A 13416-nucleotide genomic window follows, 5' to 3' on the forward strand; every position below is an offset into this window, starting at 1 on the left:
AAACCAACGGCAAGGTAATCTCTGTAATCCGGGAACCTAACTTAACTTTAATTCAAGTTAGGTTCCCGGATTACAGAGATTACCTTGCCATTGGTTTCCGGGCTTACATGCATTGGCCAAAACATAATCTAAATATCTATCTTTTGCAGTAATGCAGTACCATATTTTCCCGTATACATTTTTGGCTTTTCACTGTGCAGCTGTATGCATTTTATAGCTAAAATGAAGAGATGACATGTCAGGCTGCCTCAGCGACCAGCAGTAATATGTGGGGAAAGCTGTCAGCAAGTGTTACATTTCCCTGCAGTGCCACCGCTGGTAGAATGAAGTATTACATGATGAAACTTGAAATCAATAACATGTGCTTGTCTAATGGTTGAGCATGCTGAGATACTCAAAGCAGCACATTATTTATAATCTTTCTGCTCTCTGGCTACAAAGGTGATTTCTAAACCAGAAAATCCATTGAACATTACTATTAAAAAGCAGAATGGGGTCACTGTACAGATTCACACCATCCATTTAGAAGGGGCACAGACCCAACTTGATCTGTCTGCCTATGACTATTTTGCACGTCCACCCTTGGCCGACATAACCTATGAGTCCAGGTCTCGTCATCTCTGATATTCTAGACTTACATGTAGTAAAAGTGCCAGTGAGGGGCTCGGATTGCCCTTCGTCAAAAACAGAGAAGACGGCCACTGTGTACTCTGTCAGTGAGGTTAACTTCTTTAAGTCCACGGTTGCAACTTTCCCGACTTCCACCTGTCAAATATATAGCTTTATAAGATCTATACCTGAGAAAGATTACACATTGTCATGAACGGTCTACAACATCGTCAATACCTGGTGTAAAACCCAACAAGATGGAAGGACCCTCTGACAGCAGAAAGTTTGGACGGGTAAGGAGAGACTACTGAAGAGAATAGATAGAAAACGCAATGTAAGGAAGACAATGGTTAGTAAAACAATCAAAAGTTAAATGAATATATAAGAAAATGAGACATAAAGAGAATAAGAATCGGGAACTTCACTAAGGTAACCAATGAGATTTTGAAAAAATGTCAGAATCATTCTGAAGTAATCTGCAGACACGTCACTGATGGGTTTGAGCAGGTCACAATGGTGGAATCTGCGAGCTTGGGCCAAGAAGGATTTCTGGAATGAAGTTGCTTTAGCTTTCTACAGAGTGCATGAACCTGGTTGAGCTCTCCAAGTCACCTTTCCTTTCAAATCTTCCTTTAAGACCCTGATGGAAATTTCTGAACAGAGCTGAATGGCTTTGAGATTATGCTATTGTATGAAAATTGGTGGAGGTCCAATCTCACATTCTTAAAATGGCAACACAGTGCCAGTCTTGAGCAAGTCCTCTAGGCTCCCTGGCTCAATTTTGTATTTCTTTACTACTTCTTCCCATCTGTACTAAATATGGCTCTGCTACTTCACTATGCAACTCAGCTCTACTATCTTACTGAATTTTGACTTTTTTGCTCAAATACCTTGGCTCTGACACATTTCTGAGACCAACCTTACATATCTGCTAAGAGCGTTATTCCAAGGACAGTAAATCGGAGAGGGGACAACTTAAGGCCACGTCTCACTAAGCAACATCGCTAGCGACATCGTTGCTGAGTCACGGTTTTTGTGACGCAACAGCGATCTTGCTACCGATGTCGCTGTGTGTGAAATCCAGCAACGACCTGGCCCCTGTTGTGAGGTCACCGGTCGTTGCTGAATGTCCTGGACCATTTTCTTCAAAGGCGATGTCCTGCTGGGCAGGACGCATCGCTATGTTTGACACTGTGTGACAGGGCCCCAATGACAGCAGAGATCGTTATACAGGTCGCTACTGCGACCTGTATCGTTACTGAGTCGTTGGTAAGGTCTGACTGTGTGACATCTCACCAGCGACCTCCCAGCGACTTACCAGCGATCCTTATCAGGAAGTATCGTTGTCGGGATCGCTGGTAAGTCATTGTGTGTGACTGGGCTTTTACGCCAACTGTTGAAACTCCTAGAAATCTGAAGAACCAGAGAATCCAGGCTCCATAGAATAGAACAAAGGTGCTCATGCTCAACCTTAGCTCCATTCATTGTTTATGGGACTGACAGAAAAATCCGTGATAGCAAATCGATGTTTGACTCTTAATGATAACTTCTGGACGTTACCCTCCACGGGTATGGAAAGGGCCCGGGAACCCGATGGTGGGATGGGATGCAGGGGGAGCGCAGGCTCGCTGGTTGCAGGGGTTAATCAGGTACTCACTCAGCAAGAAAGCAGACGCTGACAATGTAGTAAACCAAGTCTCTAAAAGCCCCTGTCTTACGAGGGGAGCTCGTCCGGGCCCCGTTCCCTGCAGTACTGCCTGGTGGTCTGTAACCTGCCTCCTGGCACCGAATTTTAGAGTGTCCTTTGTGGCCCGTCAGCTTGGAGCTTTCTGGGGCCCGCTCCCCACTGTGGCTAAGTAGAAGAGCTTGCTCTCAGGAGCTCATGCTTGGAATTTCAGTGGGCTGCTTTGCTTGGAAAGCCCTATCCCCCTTGTTGCGCTAGTGCCCCCAATCTGTGAGCTTCATGGGAACAGTCCATAAAGGCTCTGTTCTCCGCAGGTTAATTGCCAGGTTGCTTGAAGCTTCTCCCCGCCCTAGTGTCCGTGTACCCCGTCGTGCCACCGGTCCCAGCCCAGGTGTTGAACTGCGGCTGCTGGCTATCCTTCAAGACTAGCCCAGCACCCAGTCACAATCTCCCGCAACTGTGTCTCCAACTCCTCCTGGTCCAAACCACCGTCTGCGACCTAGTCTCCTTTTCCCCTAGGAGCTCCAACTCCCAGCTTCCTCGATCTCCTCACTGCTCGAGGGTTAGCACAGAACTCTGGGGAGCTGCTACTCCCAGCTTTTCACTCACTGGGAGCTACTTCTGTTCTGCTGTCAGCTCTGCTCTGTTCTCCACTTCCTCCCTTGCTGACTTCCCCCCTCCCACCACTCTGTCTGTCCCCTAGGTGGGCGGCCCTATTCCAGCTTAAGCAGCCCACTGGTGTGCCTGACAGGTGTGGTGTGAGGTGTAACTAGGATTTGTGAATGCTGGTGGAGGCAGTACCGCAAGATAGGGACCCAGAACCATGGGGTGTTGAGCCCTGCACGGGGAGAGAAAGATTGTGCAGAACCCTGTGACGACCTGACTAGTCCAGGGTGTCATACAATGACTGGAGAATGGATGCATATGGCTTATGTCCCAGATACCAGCCCCAATCTTGACCCAAATGCAATAAACTGACTTTTGTAATGATCATCAGATCTGACATGTAAAATAATTATTGATTTTGCCCACCTAGAAGAATAGCAAACACAGGAATGATGACATTCATCAGTAAACAACAGAAGTGCAAATTAATACTGGAGGAAAGTAGTCTACATTGGAGTAGGAGAGAAGACAGTAAAGCATTAGTAACTGTTAGAATAAGACAGAAGAGTCAAGGAACATAAGAGGGACATTTACTATGCTAAATACGCCAGAATTCTAGCTGCATGTTTAGGCTGAGTAATCAGTGTCCCAAATTTATCAATCAGAATGAAAATTGAGGTTAAAATTGACTCACATCATTGATGTCAGCTCCCCCGGTCATCACATACATGATACGATATCCATTTACATTCTTATGAGAGTGGTCCCAAGCGACGGTGGCAGTGCTGTGTCCAATATTAGAGAATCGGAGATTTCTAGGTGGGGTCAGTGGTACTGTGGAAACATAACACGTCAAGAATGATGGGGCATCTATCTAACCATCCATCCATCCCTCTACCCTCTATCTGTACATCTATCATCCATCTCTCTATACATCCATTTCTCTAGCCATCCCTCTATCCATCCATCCCTCTATCCATCTATCCCTCTATCCATCTCTCTATCCATTTATCCCTCTATCCATCCCTCTACCCTCTATCTGTACATCTATCATCCATCTCTCTATCCATCCATCCCTCTATCCATCCATCCCTCTATCCATCCCTCTATCCATTCATCCCTCTATCCATCCATTCCTCTATCTATCCATCCATCTATCATCCATCTCTCTATCCATCCATTTCTCTATCCATCCCTCTATCCATTCATCCCTCTATCCATCCATTCCTCTATCTATCCATCCATCTATCATCCATCTCTCTATCCATCCATTCCTCTATCTATCCATCCATCTATCATCCATCTCTCTATCCATCCATTTCTCTATCCATCCCTCTATCCATTCATCCCTCTATCCATCCATTCCTCTATCTATCCATCCATCTATCATCCATCTCTCTATCCATCCATCCCTCTATCCATCCCTCTATCCATTCATCCCTCTATCCATCCATTCCTCTATCTATCCATCCATCTATCATCCATCTCTCTATCCATCCATTTCTCTATCCATCCATCCCTGTATCCATCCATTTCTCTATCATCCATCTCTCTATCCATCCATCCATCCATCCATCCCTCTATCCAGCCATCCCTCTATCCATCCATCCCTCTTTTCATCCATCTCTCTATCCATTCATCTTTCCATCCCTCTATCCTTCTATCCATCCATTTCTCTATCCATCCCTCTATCCATCCATCCCTCTATACATCTATCCCTCTACCCTTACATCCCTCTACCCATCCATCCCTCTATCCATCCATCCCTCTACCCTTCCATCCCTCTACGCATCCATCCCTCTATCCATCCATCCCTCTATCCATCCATCCCTCTATCCATCCATCCCTCTATCCATCCATCCCTCTATCCATCCCTCCCTCTATCCAGCCATCCCTCTATCCATCCATCCCTCTATCCATCCATCCCTCTTTTCATCCATCTCTCTATCCATTCATCTAGCTGTCCATCGGTCCCTCTATCCATACATCTCTCTATCCATCCCTCTTTCCATCCCTCTATCCATCCATCATTTTATCCATCCATTTCTCGATCCATCCCTCTATCCATCCATCCCTCTATACATCTATCCCTCTACCCTTCCATCCCTCTACCCATCCATCCCTCTATCCATCCTTCCTTTATCCATCCATCCCTCTATACATCCATCCCTCTATCCATCCGTCCATCCATCTATCATCCCTCCATCCATCCCTCTACCCATCCATCCCTCTACCCTTCCATCTCTCTATCCATCCATCCATCCCTCTATCATCCTTCCATCCCTCTATCTATCTATCTATCTATCTATCTATCTATATATCTGTCTATCTGTCTATCTATCCATCCATCCATCCATCCATCCATCCCTCTATCTATCTATCTATCTATCTATCTATCTATCTATCCATCCATCCATCCATCCATCCATCCATCCATCTATCCAGTCTTGGCATTGTGAGACAGGCCCTCATTTTTGGGATATATATGGGTCCCAGACGCAGGTCCTTCATCCATCAGACATGTATGTCATATCCTGTGCACAGGACATAAACATCTGAGATGTTATATAAGATGCAATATATTTTCTCTGTATTGATTCCTAATTGTTTAATATAAAAGATCTGATTTTAAAAAAAAAAAAAAAAAATCTGAGATGTGATTAATTAGATCATCAATAAGTAAAATATTGGTGCTTTATACCATTTTATTAAAAAAGAAGGGAATTTTGTTTACTTACCGTAAATTCCTATTCTTCTAGTTCCTATTGGGAGACCCAGACAATTGGGTGTATAGCTTCTGCCTCCGGAGGCCACACAAAGTATTACACTTTAAAAAGTGTAACCCCTCCCCTCTGCCTATACACCCTCCCGTGCATCACGGGCCCATCAGTTTTGGTGCCAAAGCAGGAAGGAGGAAACTTATAAATTGGTCTAAGGTAAATTCAATCCGAAGGATGTTCGGAGAACTGAAACCATGAACCAAAAGAACAATTCAACATGAACAACATGTGTACACAAAAGAACAACAGCCCGAAGGGAACAGGGGCGCGTGCTGGGTCTCCCAATAGGAGCTAGAAGAAAAGGAATTTACGGTAAGTAAACAAAATTCCCTTCTTCTTTGTCGCTCCATTGGGAGACCCAGACAATTGGGACGTCCAAAAGCAGTCCCTGGGTGGGTAAAAGAATACCTCGATAAAAAGAGCCGAAACAACGGCCCCCTCTTACAGGTGGGCAACCGCCGCCTGAAGGACTCGCCTACCTAGGCTGGCATCTGCCGAAGCATAGGCATGCACCTGATAGTGTTTTGTGAAAGTGTGCAGACTCGACCAGGTAGCCGCCTGACACACCTGCTGAGCCGTAGCCTGGTGCCGCAATGCCCAGGATGCACCCACGGCTCTGGTAGAATGGGCTTTCAGCCCTGAAGGAATCGGAAGCCCAGAAGAACGGTAGGCTTCAGAAATCGGTTCCTTGATCCACCGGGCCAAGGTTGACTTGGAAGCCTGCGACCCCTTACGCTGGCCAGCGACAAGGACAAAAAGTGCATCAGAACGGCGCAGTGGCGCCGTGCGAGACACGTAGATCCGGAGGGCTCTCACAAGATCTAACAAATGCAAATCCTTTTCACATTGGTGAATTGGATGAGGGCAAAAAGAAGGTAAGGAGATATCCTGATTGAGATGAAAAGTGGACACCACCTTAGGGAGAAATTCCGGGACTGGACGCAGAACCACCTTATCCTGGTGAAATACCAGGAAAGGGGCTTTGCATGACAGCGCTGCAAGCTCTGACACTCTTCGGAGTGATGTAACCGCCACTAGAAATGCCACCTTCTGCGAAAGACGTGATAGGGAAACATCCCGCAGCGGCTCGAAGGGCGGTTTTTGAAGAGCCCGTAGAACCGTGTTGAGATCCCAGGGTTCCAGCGGACGCTTGTAAGGTGGGACTATGTGGCAAACTCCCTGCAGGAACGTGCGGACCTGCGGAAGCCTGGCTAGACGCTTTTGAAAAAAACACGGAAAGCGCCGATACTTGTCCCTTGAGAGAGCCGAGAGACAAACCCTTGTCCAATCCAGATTGAAGGAATGAAAGAAACGTGGGTAAGGCAAACGGCCAGGGGGTAAACCCCTTCTCAGAGCACCAGGCTAAGAAGATCCTCCAAGTTCTGTGATAGATCTTGGCTGACGTTGGTTTCCTGGCCTGTCTCATAGTGGCAATGACATCTTGAGATAACCCTGAGGACGCTAGAAGCCAGGACTCAATGGCCACACAGTCAGGTTGAGGGCCGCAGAATTCAGATGGAAAAATGGCCCTTGAGACAGCAAGTCTGGTCGGTCTGGGAGCGCCCACGGTTGACCCGCCGTGAGGTGCCACAGATCCGGGTACCACGCCCGCCTCGGCCAATCTGGAGCGACGAGGATGGCGCGGCGGCAGTCGGACCTGATCTTGCGCAACACTCTGGGCAGCATTGCCAGAGGAGGGAATACATAAGGCAGTTGAAACTGCGACCAATCCTGAACTAAGGCGTCCGCCGCCAGAGCTCTGTGATCCTGAGACCGTGCCATGAATGCCGGGACTTTGTTGTTGTGCCGAGACGCCATGAGATCGACGTCCGGCGTTCCCCAGCGGCAACAGATCTCTTGAAACACGTCCGGGTGGAGAGACCATTCCCCCGCGTCCATGCCCTGGCGACTGAGAAAGTCTGCTTCCCAGTTTTCTACGCCCGGGATGTGAACCGCGGAGATGGTGGAGGCTGTGGCCTCCGCCCACAGCAGAATCCGCCGGACTTCTTGGAAGGCTTGACGACTGCGAGTGCCGCCCTGGTGGTTGATGTACGCAACCGCCGTGGCGTTGTCCGACTGTACGCGGATCTGCCTGCCCTCCAGCCACCGATGGAACGCCCTGAGGGCTAGAAACACTGCCCTTATCTCCAGAACATTGATCTGAAGGGAGGACTCTGTCGGAGTCCAGGTTCCCTGAGCCCTGTGGTGGAGAAAAACCGCTCCCCATCCTGACAGGCTCGCGTCCGTCGTGACCACAGCCCAGGATGGGGGCAGGAAGGATTTTCCTTTCGACAGAGAAGTGGGGAGAAGCCACCACTGAAGAGAGGTCTTGGCTGCCAGAGAAAGAGAGACGTTCCTGTCTAAGGACGTCGACCTCTTGTCCCATTTGCGGAGAATGTCCCATTGGAGTGGACGCAGATGAAATTGCGCAAAGGGAACTGCCTCCATTGCTGCCACCATCTTCCCCAGGAAGTGCATGAGGCGCCTCAAGGGGTGCGACTGGGCCCGAAGAAGGGATTGCACCCCTGTTTGCAGCGACCGCTGTTTGTCCAGCGGCAGCTTGACTATCGCTGAGAGAGTATGAAACTCCATCCCGAGGTACGTCAGAGACTGGGTCGGAGTCAATTTTGACTTTGGAAAATTGATGATCCACCCGAACCTCTGGAGAGTCTCCAGAGCAACGGTCAGACTGTGTTGACAAGCCACCCGGGAGGGTGCCTTGACTAGGAGATCGTCTAGGTAGGGGATCACCGAGTGGCCCTGAAAGTGTAGGACCGCTACAACGGATGCCATGACCTTGGTGAAGACTCGTGGGGCTGTCGCCAGGCCGAAAGGCAGTGCCACAAACTGAAGGTGTTCGTCCCCAATGGCGAAACGCAGGAAGCGTTGATGCTCTGGAGCGATCGGCACATGGAGATAGGCGTCTTTGATGTCGATTGATGCTAGGAAGTCTCCTTGAGACATCGAAGCAATGACAGATCGGAGGGATTCCATGCGAAACCGCCTGGTTCTCACATGTCTGTTGAGCAATTTGAGGTCCAAAACGGGATGGAATGAGCCGTCCTTTTTTGGCACCACGAACAGGTTGGAGTAAAAACCGCGACCGCGTTCCTGAAGGGGAACGGGGATCACCACTCCTTCTGTCTTCAGAGTGTCCACCGCCTGAAAAAGCGCAACAGTGCGCTCGGGGGGCGGAGATGTTCTGAAAAAACGAGCCGGAGGACGAGAGCTGAACTCTATCCTGTAACCGTGAGACAGAATGTCTCTCACCCATCGGTCTTGGACATGTGGCCACCAGGCGTCGCAAAAGCGGGAGAGCCTGCCACCGACCGAGGATGCGGTTTGGGGCGGCCGAAAGTCATGAGGAGGCCGCCTTGGAGACGGTGCCTCCGGCGGTCTTTGGAGGACGTGACTTAGACCGCCATGCAGAAGAGTTCCTCTGGCTCTTCTGTGGTCTGATGGACGAGGATGATTGGGATCTGGCTGAGGGCCGAAAGGACCGAAACCTCGCCTGAATTTTCCGTTGCTGAGGTATTTTTGGCTTGGATTGGGGTAAGGACGAGTCCTTCCCCTTAGATTGCTTAATAATTTCATCCAATTGCTCACCAAACAATCGGTCGCCAGAAAAAGGCAAACCGGTCAAGAACTTTTTGGAAGCAGAGTCTGCCTTCCATTCGCGTAGCCACATGGCCCTGCGGACTGCCACCGAATTGGCGGATGCTACCGCTGTACGGCTAGCAGAGTCCAGGACGGCGTTCATGGCGTAGGACGAAAAAGCCGACGCCTGAGAAGTCAAAGACGCTACTTGCGGAGCAGAGGTACGTGTGACCGCATTAATCTCAGACAGACAAGCTGAGATAGCTTGGAGTGCCCACACTGCTGCAAAGGCCGGGGCGAAAGACGCGCCTGTGACTTCAAAGATGGATTTCATTAGGAGCTCTATCTGCCTGTCAGTGGCATCCTTGAGCGATGAAGCGTCAGCCACTGCTACTACAGATCTAGCCGCCAGTCTAGAGACTGGAGGATCCACTTTGGGACATTGAGCCCAACCCTTGACTACGTCAGAGGGGAAGGGGTAACGTGTGTCATTAAGGCGTTTAGTAAAGCGCTTGTCCGGGAAAGCCCTGTGCTTCTGGACAGCATCGCTAAAGTTAGAGTGATCGAAGAAAACACTCCGAGTACGTTTAGGAAACCTAAACTGGTGTTTCTCCTGTTGTGAAGCTGAATCCTCTACAAGCGGAGTTGGGGGAGAAAGATCTAGCACCTGGTTGATGGACGCTATAAGGTTATTTACTATGGCGTCCCCTTCAGGTGTATCAAGATTGAGAGCAACGTCAGGGTCAGAGTCCTGGGCTGCGACCTCCGCCTCATCCTCTAGAGAGTCCTCAAGCTGAGACCCCGAATAGCGTGATGAAGCCGGGGAAGATTCTAAGCGAGCCCGCTTAGCTGGTCTGGGACTGCGGTCCGTGCCGGAGTCCTGCACGTAATAATTAGAGGCCACATCAGGAGCACGCTTCGTCGCAGACCGAGAGGGGCCTGGGGGTGATCCCGCAGTGCCCGGGGCCTGTGTAAGGGCCGGTCTGGACTGCAAAGTCTCTAGAAACTTAGCAGACCATTTATCCATAGACTGAGTCATGGAATGTGAAAGCGACTCAGAGAGTTTGTCAGCTAAAAAAAGCAAACTCTGTCCCTGCCATCTGGACAGGGGGAGCCGGCGGTTCTACCTGGGCCGAGGGACCCCCCAGTGCCTCAGGCTCCGGCTGAGCGAGTGCCCCAGTGCCCGAGCATAGCTCACAGTGAGGGTAGGTGGAACCTGCAGGTAGCATAGCCGCACAAGAGGTACAGTTAGCAAAATAACCCTGTGTCTTGGCACCCTTGCTCCTTGTGAACGACATGCTGTTGTTTCTCAGGAGCGTGATCACTGAGGGTATATAGCCACAAGCTAACAGTACAGCCGAACCGGAAAATGTATACAAAAATAATGTATATATATATACAGTTCAGCACCCTAGGGGGACCAGCACCGGGTAACCGGTGTGGCTTACCGACCGCTCCAGCGGTGTGTGGCCACCAGATTCCCTGCCTCGGGTCTCCCAGAGCTGCAGCCAGAAGTCCTCCACCGGCAGAATATGTTAAAACATGACTGTCGGCGTTCACAGGGGAGGAGGGAGACGTGGGCGTAACTACAAAAGTGCGGGAATCTGGTGCCCCAGAGTGAATAGTGAGGGGGGAGGAGGACAGCTACGTGTGCTCCAGCCCTCACTGTCGGCGTCAGACCGACCGTCCCGCCCTTACCCCTGACTGGCAGGCCCGGGGGCGGGAGTTTAATGCACTAGGCCGCAAAAGCCGGGGACTAAAGTAAAAACCGCGGCCGGCAACCAGGCACGGTCGGCGCGGTAGTCCCGGTCAAAAATCAACACCGCAGTCGCTGCAGCGTCTGAGGCCAAGGTGCTCCATGCACCGTCCCAAGGGGGACACAGAGTACCTGTAGATGCAGGGTCCTTCCCTGACGATACTCAGTCTCCTGTCCAGCAGATTCCCCCAGGGGCTGCAGAGGGAGCCCGGTCCCAGTGCCTGGATGACCGGTTAGGATCCCACTTCACCCAGAGCCCCTAAGGGATGGGGAAGGAAAACGGCATGTGGCTCCTGCCTGTGTACCCGCAATGGGTACCTCAACCTTAACAGCACCGCCGACTCAGTGGGGTGAGAAGGGAGCATGCCGGGGGCCCTGTTAGGGGCCCTCTTTTCTTCCATCCGATATAATCAGCAGCTGCTGCTGACTAAAACGTGGAGCATTGTGTGCATGTGTGCCTCCTTAAACAAAGCATAAAACTGATGGGCCCGTGATGCACGGGAGGGTGTATAGGCAGAGGGGAGGGGTTACACTTTTTAAAGTGTAATACTTTGTGTGGCCTCCGGAGGCAGAAGCTATACACCCAATTGTCTGGGTCTCCCAATGGAGCGACAAAGAAATAAATAATTTGTTTTAAATGTGGCAGATTTGTCTATATACACACACATCTTTCAACCCTTTTGTTCCTCGTATAAACGTCTTACATGTGGTTTCTTGCCCGGTGAGTGGATCGCTGGCTTCTTCTCCAAACATAGCGTAGACCGTGACAGTGTATTCAGTACTGGGAGTCAATCCATCCAACTCAACATCTGTCACTGAACCGGAAACTTTCATCTGGAATAAGTCAAGTGATTATTATAACCAACCGCATCAGCGACTTTTTATCGTTGTCGTTCCAACAAACCTTCCATAAATCAGTAGTAAATGCAAATATAGAGGAAACGTTGTAATATATTGTATCAGAGAAATATGCTTCTTTCTCAGCTCATGAAATACTTTCCTCCCCCCTCCACTGCCTTCTCAACTCATCTTTTATTATGAAATATACTGTAGCTACAATTTATCATGATCAGTACAAAATTGTTATGAACCTAAAAACTCGCCCACACGGGTAATGGAAAAGGGGAAGACCTACTACATGGAGACGATGCACCCATACCCAACTGGTCCCTGTACAAACTAGAAAGACCCTAGCCACACAACTCAAAACACCACCTGAGACCTGACACCCTAAAAAGCCGTTGAGAGGTTTCTCATACCTCCTGAAGGACCAGAGGGGAGGTCACAACACACTGCCAACAAGGGGACAGGAAAGTGTGCAGGAGGATACAAAACCAAGAGTGAGAAAACACACAATCTAATATATAAAGCTGAGTGTATGTGTGTATGTGTGTTTGTGTGTTTGTGTGTATATCCGCTAAAGGAATCCGCACCGTCGCATCTACAATCATGAAATTTTGCACAGACACCTCATGTGACTCAGGGAACGTCATAGACTATGTTTGGCCAGGAAAATTTAACCCCGTGCTTTTCAGTTACTCTACAAAAATCCTGCAGCCATTAAACTCAATGGAGCTGGGAGCTATAGACTATAAATAGCAACTGTCAGTGGTTGCTATAGGAACAAAATAAACTGTTAGTATAAGATAGGATAGACGGATAGAGAGACAGAAAAAGACAGACAGAGAGACAAACTGGGATAGAGACAGCCGGGCAAAGAGACAGCCGGGCAAAGAGAAAGACGCCCAAAGAGACAGACCTGGAAAGGGACAGACCTGGAAAGAGATAGACCTGGAAAGAGACAGTCCTGGAAAGAGACAGCCCGGCAAAGAGACAGCCCAGCAAAGAGACAGAAGGGGAAAGAGACAGACGGGGAAAGAGACAGACGGGGAAAGAGACAGACGGGCAAAGAGACAGATGGGCAAAGAGACAGACCTGGAAAGAGACAGACCGGGAAAGAGACAGACCGGGAAAGAGACAGACCGGGAAAGAGACAGACCGGGAAAGAGACAGACCGGGAAAGAGACAGACGGGGAAAGAGACAGCCGGGCAAAGAGACAGCCGGGCAAAAAGACAGCCGGGCAAAGAGACAGACGGACAAAGAGACAAACGGACAAAGAGACAGACGGGCAAAGAGACAGACGGGCAAAGAGACAGACGGGCAAAGAGACAGACGGGCAAAGAGACCGAGAGAGACAGACAGACAGATACAGAGATTGAGACAGATAGACTGATGCAAATACAGAGAGATAGAAACAGACAGACAAGGAAAGAGACAGACAGCGACACACAGACGGAGAATGGGAGAGAGACAGTTACTATCCCGGGCAACGCCAGGTACTACAGCTAGTATAAGATAGAGATGGAAAGCTAAGCAGATCAAG

General features: G+C 49.6%; 1 protein-coding gene across 4 annotated transcripts in view; it reads right to left on the reverse strand.

Moving 5' to 3' along the window:
* Positions 1 to 13416, reverse strand: part of COL14A1 (collagen type XIV alpha 1 chain) — a 248413-nt gene that overhangs the window by 118481 nt on the left and 116516 nt on the right. For 3 of the 4 annotated variants that reach the window (XM_075352910.1, XM_075352908.1, XM_075352907.1), the window contains exons 13-15: positions 11737 to 11866; positions 3594 to 3733; positions 639 to 765 (exon numbers count right to left, since the gene is read on the reverse strand). In XM_075352910.1, coding sequence (XP_075209025.1) covers positions 639 to 765; positions 3594 to 3733; positions 11737 to 11866 — 397 coding nt within the window. Of the gene's footprint in view, positions 1 to 638; positions 766 to 846; positions 911 to 3593; positions 3734 to 11736; positions 11867 to 13416 lie in introns of those variants that run through there. The other variant, XM_075352909.1, reaches the window with a different exon arrangement.

Source organism: Anomaloglossus baeobatrachus, chromosome 6, assembly GCF_048569485.1.
Source record: "Anomaloglossus baeobatrachus isolate aAnoBae1 chromosome 6, aAnoBae1.hap1, whole genome shotgun sequence".
NCBI classification, from domain to species: Eukaryota; Metazoa; Chordata; class Amphibia; order Anura; family Aromobatidae; genus Anomaloglossus; species Anomaloglossus baeobatrachus.